We start from the raw sequence: 17,203 nt of genomic DNA on the forward strand, positions 1-17,203 counted from the left end.
TTGGCTAAATAAAGATATTCTTCATGCGATACAATTTGGATTTAACCTTCCAACAATCATCATTGTTGAATATATGGACCCTTATAGGAGATTATGTATTTTGAATTCCCCCCCACCCCTTCTACACTAGACAGTGAAACTTTAAGTATGATATGCAAAATAATTCATGGACAGAGGAAGACCTGATATTTATATTTCAAGGAACAAACTCCTTTTCCCTGCAAAAATCCTTAACGTGTCAGCGAACCTACTGTTTCAGCGGAAATTCGAACAGTATGAGAAGAAATGCTGTTTTTTGTTCACTTGCTCTTTAAATACCCAAGTAGAGACCAGCTCCCAAGGCAAAGGTTTTGTTTTAGTGGGAGTGTGTAGATTTGTGTGTTTGTGTTTGTTGGTGTGTGTTTGTGTGCTTGCGTTTTATTTGTTTATGTGCCTGTAATGTATGTGTGTGTGTGTATGTGTGTGTGTTTGTGCGTGTTCAAAATGTAAGTGTGCATGCCTGACTGAGCGTCTTAGTTGAAATTTTGCTCACCCTGTATTGAAAAAGGTCAATTCCAATAAAAAAGTTCCCATGCGCATTGTGGAGAAATGGCAAGCGGAAAAAAACACTTGTTAATGAGTGCCTCGGTGAAAGTCATTCATGAGTATCTTATCTGAAAGTAGTAGTCTTACCAAGCGTTTCGGATTGTAAACAGAGCACTAGCAGTTCTACTGTTTTACTGCATTGTTTTCCCTGCTGGCCTGTGTCCTTACGAAATACATATATTATATTTTATAAATTAATAATGTGTATGATTTATAGGTTGTGGTTGTACCCCAGAATCAGTATAAATATACACAGAGCAGTTGTCAATGATGCATTCGTCATAAATCATTTACAGAATCAATTAAGGTTCTCCAATCCTGTGGCTTAGTACTTTCTGCCCATTTTTTTCCCCAAGACAAACGACCAGATCAGTAAGAGTATGGGACATGGCAATCAATGGAGGCACCTGTGTTAAGCTCATGTTAATTTCCCGCCTCTATTCTGCCCTCTTCCGCAGATGCATTATTCATCGCCGCCATGCATGGCCGGTGAACAGCGGCTCACTGTAATGATGCGTCTCTGTCTCTGTTCCGCAGCGCAGTAGCTACACAGGTACCTTCACCCGTTCTCACGGATCTTCTGCTATCAAAGAGCAGTAAATGACCCTGGATTCGGATATAATTGGAACAATATATCGATCAGCAAGGACGTGCACCAATTTTTCGGTTGCAAAAAGGCAAACACACACCCCCCACTCAAGATTTTGGTGCAGAGGTGGAGCAGTGGCTGCTCTTGCATCTTAACCAGCTTGCATACTAATTTAATTTGAGCATTAACTCCTCTGGCAGCTTTCTGATTGGATTTAGAATGGAGTCCACTCACTCTGTGATTAACTATACCGTAATTGACTTACGTGTTGTGAGTAATCAATATCTTTGTTATAATTTTATTTTTTCAGTCCTTTCATATGAGCGGTATGATTAGCAAATCCATTCTAACTGATTAACATTATTGTACATCGCCATCCCTATACAATAGGCTCATTAACGGATTTAATAACTGCATTAAGCAAGTGTAAGATGTTGCTGTTTCAGTGGATGTGAGTGAAAAACAGTTTGATGGTAAACGGCGAAAGAGAGAGAAGCTTTAAAAGCATTTGATATTTCCTTTGGGAACGGCAAGCAAGCACTAATGTCTTTGATTATTTTATTATTATTATTGATTTTTATGGTCAACCTTGCCTGTTCTCTTATGGCCATGGCTGTAATCCAAAATTGTTGTTACAAGAGAATACAATGAAATGTCCATCTATCTCTCTCTCTCTATCTCTCTCTCTCTCTCACACTCACACGCACTCTGACACAGACACACACACTTACATAAACACACACACACACACACACACACACACACACACACACACACCCACACACTCCCCACCCACACACACCCCTCGCATACACACACAGACACATACGTACGCAGACAAAAGCACACACACAGACGCACACAGACACAAACACACACAGGATGCAGGATGCATGGTGATGTGCCGGCTCTGTGTGAGTACATCTCTCAGCGGCGTGCTGAACAGGGTCACCCAGAGCGGGGTGGGCAAGAGTCTCCCTGTAGCGCCCGTGAGAGGACAGGTTTGCTAGCGTTCCTGCACTCGCTCTGTCACTCTTGTCAGCCAAGGCGACTTCAGGGACAGCATAACATTTCTTCTGCCCTGCGTATCTTGAGCAGAGGTGAACTTTTGTGTGTGCCTGTGTGTGCCTGTGTCTGTGTGTGCGTGTGTGAGTGTGTGTGTGTTAATGTGTGTGTGAGTGTCTGTGTGTTATGAGCATGTGTGAGTTTGTGTATGTGTGAGTGTCAGCCTGTGTGTATGCTTGTGTTTGTCTGCCAATTTGTGTGTGTGTGTGTGTGTGTGTGTGTGTGTGTGTGTGTGTGTGTGTGTGTGTGTGTGTGTGTGTGTGTGTGTGTGTGTGTGTGTGTTGTCCATTCCTCTCCTGTCACAGGTAGGGGTAATACCTCTCCTGCTGCGGCTTCCCACCAACAAAGCGCATCCTTTCATTCTGTCCATTTTTGACTTTATACATCCCTGAGATTCTCTCCGCCTCTTTCCCCTGCCTTTGCTCTGAATAAGTGATGAGTGACGGAGAGTGCTCCAGTTCGGATCGGAGGAAGAGAGGGCGGAGGAGGAGGGGGGGGGGGGAGGGTGCTAATTGCGTGAGGCTCTTTCCTGTAAACAAACTTGATGATGTGGAGATTGAATGAACGTTAAAACGTTGAGGAAGTAAACACACACAATGGATATAATACTCCATATTAATGGAAAACCCTGAAGTTCATTCAAAAAACAGCATTGACTGATAAAATAACTGATTCATTTTCCCACAGAAAATAGTTAGGTTGTAACACGTTGAGGAAGTAAACACACACAATGGATATAACATGTGCAAAACAACCTTAAAAGAAAAGCCCTGAAGTTCATTTAAATGAAGAGCAGTGACAGCAGTGATAATAATACTGATTCATTTTCCCGTAGTGAATAGTTAGGTTGGATGAGAGAAGGCCTTCTCTTTCACGCTGATGCTGTGGGTTTTGTTGGTAATATCTGCTGAGCTTTGTGCTCGGTGATGTATGAATGGGGCGTGGGTAATATCATGGGACTATGAGGCTGTGGGAGTACACTGAGGGTCTCTCTGCTGGCGAAGGAACCACTAATGATACCGCTATCTAGTACAGTGGGATGCCTGATTGGCTGAACTCGTGTAGCGTGCACCGGCACCGTCTGAGCTTCTCTTGTCAGCTTCTGTGTGTGTGTCTGTGTATCATATTGTGTATTTGTGTGTGTGTGTGTGTGTGTGTTTCACAGTGTGTGTCACAGTGTGTGTGTGGATGTGTCACAGTCTGTGTGTGTGTGTATGTGTGTGTGCGTATATCTGTATATCTGTGTGTGTGGGTGTGTCACAGTCTGTGTGTGTGTGTGTGTGTGTGTGTGTGTGTGTGTGTGTGTGCGTATATCTGTATATCTGTGTGTGTGTATGTGTGTCACAGTGTGTGTGTGTCACAGTGTGCATGTTTCAGTGCGTCTGTGTCCGTGTTGTGTGCGTGTGTGTGTGTCTGTATTTCCGTCTGTGTAGAAATGTGCATGCATGTGTGTGTGTGCGATCGTGCAAGTGTATGTGTCTGTGTGTACGTTTGAGCGTGTGCGTTGGCTGGCTGAGATTGGGGTGTGAGGGCTATATTGCGGTGGGCGTTGCAGTGAGAAAGAGAGGTGCAGTGCATGTAGCTTGAAGAAAGAAAGGGGAGAAAGTCAACCCAACTCGACTCCCCCAGACACAGTGGAGCTCAGAGAGACGAGCGTGTGTCCCTCCTTTGTGACACCATGCACCATCACACACTGACAGAAGCGGGGATCAGACGTGGCACAGCCGGGGAGGAGGAGGAGAAAGCTTGCTTTAATCGCCTTATCGTCCCGTCAAAGTCCCTCTTTAAATATTTAGGTGGCTGCCCCCTTGCCACCGGTGGAATGCCTAATGGAGCGACTTTTAAAGTAGGGTTAGGTATAATTACATCTGCTAGGATTTCAGAAAGGGAGTGAGGCATTCACTTCATGTGTGCAGGCCTGTTTGTGAGCGTGGATGAGGGGGCGGTTGTATTTGTGTTTGTTTGGTGTTGATTTAGGGCTGATGTGTGTCTGTTTGCGTGTGTCTGCACGCATGAGTGTATGCATGTGTAAAAGCTTCTAGGGTCCCCTGGGTGCTTCCCATTAGCACCCAGTCTGCCGTCCGCATTTCAATTCAGTTGCTGTAGCAGCCCAGCACCGTTTCTTTCTCCCTCTCTCTCTTCATGCCTCTCCCTCTCTCGCTCTGCCTCCTCTGCTTGGCCATTTGCTGTCCTCCCGTTTGGTAACTTAATTTCTCACCTGTATTCCTTTTTTTGTAGTTAATCATAATCATATTCCCTCTCTCCCTCTCTATGTCTCTCCCTTTCTCCCTCTCTTCCTCTCTCTCTCTCTCTCTCTCTCTCTCTCTCTCTCTCTCTCTCTCTCTATCTCTCTCTCTCTCCCCCCCCCCCTCTCTCTCTCTCTCTCTCTCTCTCTCCCCCTCCTCTCTCTCTCTCTCTCTCTCTCTCTCTCTCTCTCTCTCTCTCTCTCCGTGTATCTTTCTCTTTGCAGCTATTCATAACTTCCTCATTTTCAGTTTCCTGCTTTTGAAATCATGCTCATTAAGTATCCTTTAACCTCGCTCCATCTCTCCCTTAATTAATCCCTGTTCTTAATTCCCCCACTCTCTTTCTCTCTCCATTTCTCTCTCTCTCTCTCTCTCTCTCTCCCGCTCTCCCTCTCTCTCTCGCTCTCTCTCTCTTCCTCTGTCACTCCCATCCTCTCCACCACTCTCTCTTCCTCTCTCTCTTCCTCTCTCTCTCTCTCTCTCTCTCTCTCTCTCTCTCTCTCTCTCTCTCTCTCTCTCTCTCTCTCTCTCTCTCTCTCTCTCTCTCTCTCTCTCTCTCACCCTCCCCCTCTCTCTCTCTTACTCTCTCTGTTTCCCCCCGAGCCTTTAACAGACCCTCTCTTTGTCTCATGGTAGACAGGAGAATGTAGGCTAAAGTAAAGCAGTTTGTGTGGGTTTGTCATGATGGACCGTATCGGTTGTCGGCATATGTATATGTGCATATGTGCCTTGACTAGGTAACACATTCTTATTTACATATACTTACTTACATATACATACACCTGCACACCTATACACACTCATACAAAAATACTTGTTGACAAATATGCACATGCTTTGAAGTATTTAAGAGCCACACAAACTGCATTCATATGCAGAGCCTGCAGATCATCATACACATCATACTTATTTCAAATCAAATAATTTACCACACACTCATTTAGTATTTTGTACACAGGCTCTGTGTCGGTAGACACGATATTGGCAGGGCATGTAGAAGCCTTGGCTTAGAGGGGTACAGCTCCTATATTATGCGCCTACATGTATTTATACCCAGCCCAGGCCCAGATTAGCTCTTCCAGAGCAGCCAGCAGAGAAAGCGTCTGGCAAAGAATTGGTTTTCGTCCATGTTACATAACCGTAGCATCCATCCACTGTGACGAAGGCCACACCATGATTCTTCATTATGTCTGCCGTCCCGCGTGATCTATATGCCGACGCCTCTCCCATCGCACCTTTAGTCTTTGTTTTGCCGTTGGGGTGTCATGTTTGTTGTTAATCTGTCTGTGTGTGTGTGTGTGTGCTTGCTCTGCTGTGTGTAAGCCTGAAGAACGTTGCTCAGATCAGCAGTGAGGCTAATCAGTTGCGATGAGAGGCTTGTTGATGGCACCTGCAGATTTGATTACGGCCCTTGAAACGATCAACCTGAAAAGAAAAGACAAATGTTAAAACAAGAAACAGTGGTGCATTTGTCCCGTGATTTGTTTGCATACAGGTTGTGAATCAACGGTGTTTCTACAGTGTCTACACAGTGTCACGTATGATGGATTGTTGTACTCCGAGTCCCTGGAACAAAGTAGCGTGCCAAGTCATTTCAACAAGGTTTGTTTTGCTTTGTTTAGATCTGTGTTTAGGTCTCCGCTCATGCATGCGCCCTTCCAGGCGCAAGCTAAATAATTGAACGCCTGTGAAGTGAACAGTGAGGAAGAAGGGCTCCTCAGGAATACCGGCAGCAATTCAATGTACTCACCAGTGGATTGCTCTTTTGCGTCCTTGTGCGCATGTGGATGAAATAGGGTATTCTTTAAGTGGGTGTTCAGATTCATCTGAATTGGTCACACCAGGTTCATACCTCATCATCCAAATAAAAAAGTTTCACGTTTCAAGTGGTTTGTGTTTCTTTTTTTAGACCTAGAGTATACTTCTTACTATTTCCTTTCCTCCTTTATAATGTTGTTCCTCTGAAGAGTTTTGCTCGCAAACATTACCGCTAGTGTTTCCATTATGCTAATCTCTGTATTGTTTCCTGCAGGGTGTAATTTTTTCCCTTCTGTAATAATGTTCCTGTCAAATATTAACAGCACCTACACAGAGCTTATATCAGCATAATATGACGCTGTTGGGCGATTCAATACGTCGAGGAGGGAAATGAAACGCTTTAATCAGAGCTGTTTATTGGATTACTCAGGCTAATCAGGGAGCAGCAGGTATACGTTCCCACCTGTACTCAGGGTGAGAAGTCAGTTGGTGTAGTTAGTGTAGGCTGATGGAGTCGGATATGACTTGAGTTTTAATGTGACCCGTGGAGACCAGCCAAATGTGCCATATTCTTCTAACTTAATGCTTACTTAGTGTAAGCATGAAGTTCAAGAGGGCATTACTTAGTGACCTTCCAAACTTTGAATTACACATTTTTAAATTGGGAAATCATGCATGAAAAGCTTTCCAGAAATAAATGTCAGTTGATGCAAGAATAAGAATGAAAGGTGAATAATTTAATTGTCAGTGCGCTGTATTATATATCCTGTAAGGAGCGGACCGGGTAGCTAGTCATACCTCCTGATGGCTCCCCTGCGGACCCATTCATTGTTATGAAAACTACAACAGTTTATCATGCTGTTCCCTCACTGGCCCACCGGGAGGCTTAGGGATTGCTCTTGTGTGAAGCACGCACACACGCACACACACACACACACACACACACGCCCACGCCCACGCCCACGCCCACACGCCCACGCCCACGCCCACACACACACACACACACACACACACACACACACACACACACTCACACACACATTCACGAATAAAAACACACACAGACACATATACAAAGACTCACACGCACACTCCCAGTCACAAGCACATGCACAAACTCGAATTAAGAGTCAGGCACAGCATCTGAAACCCAGAGGGTGGGGGGGAGAGCTTTATAAAATGTTTGGTTAAAACAGATGACAGAGCATATCACAAGACCGTCTGTCTGTTAATCCAACTGGCTGGTCGGTTGGACGGCTGATTGGATATCCAAGTCGATACTCTTCCTCACTATTTCACTCGTCTGAAATGTTGAGACTTTTTTCTTGGTCGGCCAGATGGCCAATCAGTTATCTGGCAAAAGTGGTTGACTGCATATTGGCTTCATGGCGCTGTCCATAATTGTTGGCTGGCTGAAAGGCTGTTTTCCAAAAACTGATTTTCCATTATATCCAGGCCTGATATTTTAACTGCTGCATTTTATGTGGATGTCTTTAGTTATTTACTCTCTCCCATCACAAACTACCCCCCCCCCCCTCCCACACGCTCACATACACACACACAAACAAACACACACACAAATCCACGCACGCACGCACGCACGCACGCACGCACACACACACACACACACACACACACACACACACACACACACACACACACACACACACACACACACACACACACACACACACACACACACACACACACACACACACACATACCCATCCACACAAAAAACAACATGTGCACACTTTTACCACTTCTCCATTTTTTTCGCTCCCATCTCCAATTTATTTTTCATTTCAACCCTTTGAACCGTCTTATTGTATCGGTGATGGTACTTTTTACTCTGGGGTGAGCCTCTGCTCTTGGTTTTCTGCCCATCAAGGAGAGAAAAGGAGATGACAACATGCAGCAGTCTTGAACAAAACACACACTGCATCTCAAAACGTCCACATACAGGCGCTGACCCACTGTGTTCCTCTGTCTCAAGGTCTCTCTACCGCTCTCTCCCTCTCACTTCTTACAAACAAACAACTGTATTCATGGTAATAAACAGATTTTCGTTGGACGGATGGGCTTGTTAGAGCAATGGATGTGCTATCCTGTACACCTGAGGCTTAAAACTCATTATTTCACTGCAGTGATTATCAAAGAGCAACATGGATGAAACTGTGCTATGGAGAAGCACCAGACGTCTCTATGATTCCATCTCCGCTTCGATATCATATTCTGACGAATGTCATGAAAAAAAGAACTAACATACATCAATAAAAATGCCATCTAAATGTAAGCAATGCACACACATTCACACTTACTCGTCCTCCGTTTTTTTGATTTCTCTCTTCCTCACACACACTCACATTCACACTCTTAAGACGCTGACACTCCCTAGCGAAAGCAAAAGGCACAGCGTTGAGGTGTTGCGGATTATGCCTGTTTATCATTGTTACGTCCTTTTATGCAGACGTAGCTTGTGGCCCGTAGCTGACCCGCTTCTCTCTTGGTCCCAACAGGGGAGATCCTACGCGTTCGACCGGGTGTTTCCCACCAACAGCACCCAGGAGCAGGTGTACGACACATGTGCCAAGCAGATTGTTAAAGGTAATCCACTGCCACCCATCCTCACCTCTCTTATCTGCAACATGGCTGACACACTGGTCGCCGTGGGGAGGGGGGGGGAGAGGGCTCTGATGGAATTCCTCCATCCTTCGTTTTTGTTTTCCCCCTCCCCCTTATCCATCCCTCCGCAATTGATCCAGTGTATGCTATTTTCTGAGATGTTTCTGGCCTCCAACCGTTTGCCATGAATGAATAAGCAGGGTTTATATATTCCTGCCTGTCTCGCAAAAATACCCAGCTCGCTTCCCGGAGACCGTACGTCACACCCCACGACGTTTAGACACGACCTGCATGATCATCGGCCCGCTTGCTTATCGTCACCAGGCAGAAGCCGGCCTGTCTCATCCATGCCTCAAATGACACTGACTCCCCGCCGACTTCCCATCGCTCCCTCTCCTCCCCCTCCTCCTGTATCCACGTGCGCCCGCAAGCACGCACTGACTCACGCACACAGGCATCCATGCACTCCCCATCAACCCGCGATGGGTGTGGAGACAGGTGTTCTCTTTGCTTCTTGTCTTCCCTCTGCTCTATCATGCAGGCTTCTTCATTGTTTTTCTCCCCATCTGCGTCCTTCATTTGTTTTCTGTTATTTTATTTTATCTTCACAGAGGAGATTTAAATCCCTTTAACTCGCATCAGATAGAGAGACAGTGAGACAGAGAGACAGAGACAGAGAGGGAGATAGAGAGAGACTCTTTGTTTTGAAAGGCGCTGCATACATAGATAGGGAGATTAGCTCACTGCTAGAAGACAGAAGGAGAAACTTCTGTGAGGAACTCTGGGGTGATGGAAGGGAAAGTTTAGAGGAAATTAAGGCAGATTAGAGAGAGAAAGAGAGAGAGAGACAGAAAAAATATAAGCATGAAAAAATTGAATGGAAGTGTAACAGATATAGAGTGCTTGAACTTCATTCATCCTCATTATTCCTTCCTGCTTTATCAGCAGCATTTTCAGCATTGTGGGCGTCATAGCCGATGCCAATCTATTCCCTCCCATCGAATCCAGAATGTGGTTTATTCGGGGGGAAGGCTTGATCGTAAGGACATGCTGCTGGGCTGAGGTCAGAAAGATAGAGAGAGAGAGAGAGAGAGAGAGAGTGAGGAGAGAGAAAGCGAGAGAGAGAGAAGAGAGAAAGCGAGATAGAGAGAGTGAGAGAGTGAGAGAGAGAGAGAGAGAGAGAGAGAGAAGAGAGAGAGAGAGTGAGAGAAGGTGAGAGAGAGAGTAGGTGAGAGAGAGAGAGAGAGAGACAGAGAGAGGGAGAGAGAGAGAATAGAGAGAAAGAGAGAGAGAGAGAGAGAGAGAGAGAGAGAGAGAGAGAGAGAGAGAGAGAGAGAGAGAGAGAGAGAGAGAGAGAGAGAGAGAGAGAGAGAGAGAGAGACATACAGCAAATATAAGACGGCTAAATCCGAGGAGGTGATGGAGACTGAAAAACGACTGAATTCTTCCACAGAACACGGCCGGTCAGCTAACCTGTTTCGCCCCTGAACCCGTTCTTTGCTCTCGCTGTGTTGTTCAACACAGGTGTTAATGACACCGCGTCCACACAATGACATTCAACCGGCCTACACGTTGGGCCTGAGGCCTGGTAATTGACTAACCTTGGTTGAAGAATGAAGGACTGCACCACTATATAGAAAGCATTCTCCTACGTTGACCTAAAGCCACGGAAGCAAAGACCTTTTCTTTAGCCAGTAGGCTTAATTTTAATCAAAAATCAAGCCATTTGTATTCAGTTTAGCACAACCCAATAGGTTGCACTGACATATGACTGACTCAAGATCAATAATATATATGAGAAATCATTTAGTCAATCATTTGTAAAACTGAATCATTTGGTCAGTTTTGTGTGTTTCATGTGTATGTGTGTATACACCATGTTCATTTTCTTTCCTTTCTTTCTTGTTTAGATGTTCTTGGGGGGTACAATGGGACCATCTTCGCCTATGGACAGACCTCTTCCGGGAAGACACACACCATGGAGGTAGTGTGGTGTTAAATAATTCACGTCCTGCAGAGCTCACTCACCAGGGCTCCTTAATGTCAAACACACACACACACACACACACACACACACACACACACACACACACACACACACACACACACACACACACACACACACACACACACACACACACACACACACACACATACACGTTTACCCTACCAACAGGGGACTATTGGTTTTCATCAACCAAGTGTGGACCTCTATTTCTGGTCATTTAAAAAATACAAAAACATAATACAGAGTTTAGCTTTAAGTTATTTTGTCATAATATAACTTCAAATGTGTTTTTTTGATTTCTTTTAAAGAAGTTGCCAAGAGGGGACTTGAATACTTAAGCGATATTTACATATCAAAGAGGGGACTCCATTCACTGCAGCAAGGGAGCTGTCTGTGCCTATTGTTTCACTCAATGAGTGTTTGCCAACTGCAACTGTTGCTTCTGTCAATGTGTTTACATGGGAAAATATAAAAGATGGTCCCCACTTGGATTGTACAACATGGCAGAAGTCCCCTGTTAAATGGTATGGGGCGACCCTCACACTCCTGCATGGATCTATTCATGAAGTGTGGAAAAGAACAAATGTAATCCTCATCAATAATCTATAATCATCTTTTAAGATATATTTAGAAGGGTTAAAAAATGTGCGTTTAATTTGCAATTTGCAAGTTAAATATGGGCAATAATGCGATTAATCACGATTAAATATTTTTATTGATTGACAGCCCTAGTTAGCCCTGTTATCTATAAGTCTTTTTTCCTCATGACAAAATGTCTCTTATGAACTATGGAAGAACTGTGTAAAGGCTCTATGGCAAATTATTTATTTTGTACTATAGAGAAAGCAGTTAACATTTTTTTTCTACCCTAATGAATACATAAATACTGGAGTGTAAGTGTCGCTCCATACCATTTAACAGGGGACCAGTGTCATTTTGAACAGGCAAAGAGGGGACTTCTGTCATTCTGTACAATCCAAGAGGGGACCATCTTCTCTGTTTAACAGCACAAAGTTAAAAACAAAATTCTACACATCAAACTTTCTTTGATGGTCTGTATACTATTGTGCAGGTTCTGACATATGCTGTAGGTACAACCCGGTATCACGCGATTGCGTGCTCCTGCACATGAACGTTAATTTATTGAAGCGTGTTCCAGAGCACGATAGTCCGACTTTTTGCGTGTTACACAGAACGAAATGTAAACCAATCCATTCTGAATGGGAGTGTTCTAAGACAATTAACGTTCTCCACAAAACGGTACGAGAGAGAGAGAAAGAGAGAGAGGGAGGGGCCGAGAGAGAGAGAGAGCGAGAGAGAGGCTTCAGAAAGGGTGTGCGCAGATAGTACAGTGCACCCTAGTTATGTTTATGCCAAAACCACAAATGCTATATGTATATGTATTAGAGCTGTCAGTTAAACGCGTTATTAAGGGCGTTAACGCAAACCAATTTTAACGGCGTCAAAAATTTTATCGCACGATTAAAGCAAATCTTTTATAAAAAAAAAAAAACATTTCTTTGGCTCAAAACAAAGAAGCAGTAGCCTGACTGCTATGTTCAAATGACATTTGTTCAAAGCAGTCGTTTAATTGCACTATAGGCTCTTTTTTTGTATCGTCCTGTTTTGATCAGTATATGCCAATGTTGTTATCAATAAAAATAATTTACACAAGGCAAGCCGATGCACTTCACCATGTTGATAAGAGAATTAAAATGAGAAGAATAAATGGGACAAAGAAATCAAGGGATATTTAGCATATTTTTTTTTTTGGTGATTAATCGCGATTAATCGCGAGTTAACTATGGCATTAATGCGATTAATCACGATTAAATATTTTAATCGCTTGACAGCTCTAATATATATATATATATTGCCTAATTATATATATTGCCTATATATATGTATAGGCTATATATATAATTAGGCTATAATTATATTATTTAGCGTGTAATGAGACAATCTATAGCCAAATTGTCGAAGATGCCCGAGAATCTCCGGGGATATCAGCATGGGAAATCGGCGAATCAGACCCATGAACCTATAAAGAAAGACGTCATCTCAAGCGGGAGAGAACGTTTGCGGTGCTGGTTTGTGTCACGTAAGTACAGGGCTCTCATGTCTCATGCATTCGGCGTGAGACACACGCAATTCAACCCATGCACACGCTCGAACCTGTGCCATGTTCCAATACCCGTACTGTCCGTACTTACTAGCCAAAATTTGAGTACGCAGTACGTTCCAATTCAGATCCGGCGAAAAGAAGTATACTTCAAGGACCCGGATGCCGTACTCAAAACGGGCTAATCCTGAAGTGTGGATTGAAGGACACTCCCCGCACTCAACGGCAGCCATCTTAGCTACGTAGCGGAAGAGGCGGAGCCAGGCTGAGCCAAAGTCGGCGCATTTTCCACATAGCCTGCATTAATAGAGTCATTTTGTAGTTGTTATAGTTTTTATAGCTGCTAGGCGTAAAGAGTTCACCGTTCAAAGCGGGATGTTTATTGCGGGGGAGGAGCCACGGCGGCAGTCGTGATCGTAATTTCCGGTAAGTGCACCACGGAGTACTCGATTTGGAACAGCACTCACATCTGAAAAAATAACGTAGTAGATAGTGCGTATAGTATACTTCCTTTAAGTATACTCATGGAAGTACGGGTATGGTCTCACGAAAATACGTGACACTGTCACGTTATTTAATCTATTCAAACGTGATCAGGGACACGTAGGCTTATTTTCTAAATTTTGTATTTCAATTGGAAGTAGGCTATTTGTCGTGTCACTAAGCATGACTTCCAAACTAAGTTTCTGTCCGGGAGCGTTCTCCCTAATGTCCCTTATGGAGCTCCGTACAGATCATTCATTGTTGAAAATTGTCTGTGATAACTAACAAATGACAGCTTTTGGCCACCCGTTTCTACTTAAAATTGTCTGTGATAACTAACAATATGACAGCTTTTGGCCACCTGTTTCTACTTTCACCTTTGATACTGAGAAATTGTGACAATACACCATTAAATACAGGTGCGCTGCTCTGTAGGCACGACCTGCAGGTTGGAGAGACTGAAATAACCCCCAAAATGAGTAATAATGTAAAAGCAGCCAAGTCCCACAAATTGCTTGAACTATTTATTTCATTCCATTGTTTCGTTGATATGCATTATTGAAAAGTTTCAAGCATATGAATTTAATGCAATATCCACAAACGGTTCAAAATGGTACCATGATATGCAGTCACAGGTACATAGTTATCACCTGACAAACGTGTCACGGGTTGAAATCAAAGGCAGTACAAATAGATAAAAATGTAGCTGAAGTTTCATATGTCTTGTTTATTGTATTAACCAGTTCATTTCTCTTTTGTGAAAGTCACCAAAAGTCCAAAAAGGTTAAACGCAAGGTCACAGGCTAACAGTGGAGCTGTGTTGGGAACCAGCAGCCAAGAGATTCCATGGAAACTTTCTACCCATGTTAAATAGATTTAGTTGGCAGTTCCTTTTCTGCCCATTCTTTTTTAAACTTGTGGAAGCACTTTTGCAGTACTGGGAGACACCATTTCCGGCAATGGAGCTAGATTCTAAAAATATCAAAAGATGCCCAAAGCAAATACCTTTAACCCATAGTTGTGTTTTATCAAATTAAAAAATGTGAGTTTCATTGACCACAAATTGAGCAGAAATATTTTGCATACAAATCTTTAAATAGTTTAACCACATTAAGAAAAATACATTCGTTAATTTTTTTTATTAGTGAAGCCACAAGTTTTGCACATTATCCAAACAGAATACCTGAAATGTTGATATTTTCAGCCCTTTCGGGTTAAAACAAGAGAAAAGGACAACCTAACAAGAGTGAAAAGTTTGAGTTAGGTGACCTATAGTTCAAAGATGTCCCTGGTCAGGTAGACTAAATAAAAGTGTATTCCCAATTGCTCCAGGACATTCGTGTAATTTACTTGTGAGCTCTCCCTCAAGCCTAGAGAGACATCAGTGTTGAACCACCAACTGAAAGGGGGTATTTGCCATTAGTATGAGTGACAACATTTCATGGCTATTAATTTAGTTCATTATATTTAGCCGATTTGAATAGACTTTTCTAGCAGGTGAGGCTGTCAAAGAACTAAATATGGAGCAACTACAAAAAGTAAATTTGCAGCATGACCAAATTATACAAAAAGTATAGGAACTGTTCTAGCAGATATGTTTTAGAAGTCTCTTTTTTGAATAATTGTCTTTGTCACCCTGTAGTCATGCCATCAAATCTGTTGGGCAAAGTACCGCTACTGATTAATCCAGTAGACTCACCAGTCAAGTCCCCCTAGTTAGAAAACGGAAGAAACCCAGTTAGTCATGTTAATTATTCTGTTGTTACAAATGAAGACTAATACTTTCCACATATTGCGATCCAAGTTACTGGCTGCAGTCTTGGATTTTATAGTTCTATATGAATAGATTCAATTTACTAAACTATTAATCATGCTTCAGAAGAATTAACCTTTCTTGGATGGCAGATCTACCACAAGCCTCCATTGCCACAACCTCCAGACGTCTTACGACAACTCCTCGACTACTGCAAGCCAACAAATTGGCTCTTGCACACCAGACACGCATTTCGCTTTATTTTAGGTTTTAAAGCATCTTAAAATACCCAAATCATCGCTCCAATACACAAGTCAGCTAATGGCCTACAAGGAAATGCTGAAGCTAGTGTTAGTGATGTCGATATAAATGGACAAGCTTGCGTGTACAAATATACAACTAGAATTGCAAGGTTCACAGCCCAGTTGCATAAGTGGTCGCAACCGTTGGATTGTAAGCAAGGGTAAAAAAAAAAAAAAAAACTGCCACAAACTAGTCAACATGGTCAATTGGAAGCCTGTACAAAACGACCCTGGAATAGTCAAATGCAGCTTTACAGCGGATGAATTAAGCCAAATTGCATAAACATCCAATGGTAAACAGTATACAAATGCAATCAAGGTTGCACTCACACTAGGCCATCTGGCCGTGGCCGTCACAACTGTGGCCTGGCCACGGTAGGCTCTTGTACATACGCCATCACGTCGCTAGCATCCAAACAATTCTACCAAACCTTAACCAACTAGTGAAAAATGGAACAAAACTTTAGCACACACCCAGTGACTAATCACCTTGTCCAGGGGTGTTCCAACGTGGTTTACCAGAGGGCCTTGTGGACTTAAAGTAAGCCACACATTTGACAGACAGCACCGAATGACGTTAAACTAAGCTAATCTACAGGTTACCAGTGCTAGTGCAATTACATGAGCATTTTGCACAATATTTGTACTCCAATGCTACGTAAAGCAGGCTTCTTCAGAAACCCGTAGCCTGCTACATTGAAGAGCAACTTTAACAAATCCTGACCAAGACCGAAAGATGGCTCTGGAAGCCACTACGGCCCACGCAGCAGATTACTGCGTGGACCGTGGTGGCTTCCAGATCAACCCTTCGGTGGACCATTCATACACATGTATTCCGAGGATGTTTTGAAGACACTGGAGTCCCATGGCACTAGATTCCTTTGAAGACTAAGTTGGTATGGGGGGGCCCAAAGGGGGCCCCCCCATAGATCTTGTCAGTCATCTAACACCTGTTAAGAAAAACACACACACACACACCACAAGATACAAATCAGCAAAGCTAGGTTAACAAACAGCGGTGACATGCATGTCAAGGTGCAAAGAGCAGGGATACTGATGGCTTGTGTCTGAGGAGACAGCCCAAAAACATCAACATTTAATAAAGGAAAATAACTTTTACTCACTGCGGTGGTCTGTTTCGAAGTGCCATGTTGGTAGCAATATTTGTCTGGGCTGTTCAGTCAAATGCCCACAAAAACAAACACGCAACAACGCATACTTTCAGTTTGTATAAAGTGACAATAGTGATCTGCAATCTAGATCGAAAACTTTCAACCCTCACTAAACTCAACCTCGATTGACACAGGCCGATGCAAAAAGTAAACCAAACAAATTGTGTTCACCTTTAAAGGAGTGCGTGACAGGTGATCTCAATTAAGAGCTAATCAGAAAGAACACACTGATCGGCCATGAGTGAGACTATCAAAACGAGGACGAGGATTTAACGGAATTGTTACCATTCAAATTCAAATTTCTTTATTATTGGATAGGGTATGATATCAAAAAAAAAAAAAAAAGTAAGTAATTTGACACTTCTGGGATGAGCCAATGATTCAAGAAATGTATCGCATGTTTTCGACCGCTGAGAGGTAGCGGCTGTAGCGTAGTGGATTAGTATAAGACCCGAACGCCAGCGACCGGGGTTCAAATTCGCCGGTCTATCATCA

The 17,203-nt window shown here is 43.2% G+C and overlaps 1 protein-coding gene across 1 annotated transcript in view; it reads left to right on the top strand.

Moving 5' to 3' along the window:
- The window catches only part of kif5ab (kinesin family member 5A, b), a 69,722-nt gene that overhangs the window by 7,026 nt on the left and 45,493 nt on the right, over window positions 1-17,203 (top strand). Inside the window, exons 2-3 of the mRNA XM_056606534.1 lie at window positions 8,763-8,850; window positions 10,779-10,852. Of these exons, the coding sequence (XP_056462509.1) occupies window positions 8,763-8,850; window positions 10,779-10,852 (162 nt within the window). The remainder of the gene's footprint in view (window positions 1-8,762; window positions 8,851-10,778; window positions 10,853-17,203) is intronic.

This window comes from Gadus chalcogrammus, chromosome 13, assembly GCF_026213295.1.
Source record: "Gadus chalcogrammus isolate NIFS_2021 chromosome 13, NIFS_Gcha_1.0, whole genome shotgun sequence".
NCBI lineage: Eukaryota > Metazoa > Chordata > Actinopteri > Gadiformes > Gadidae > Gadus > Gadus chalcogrammus.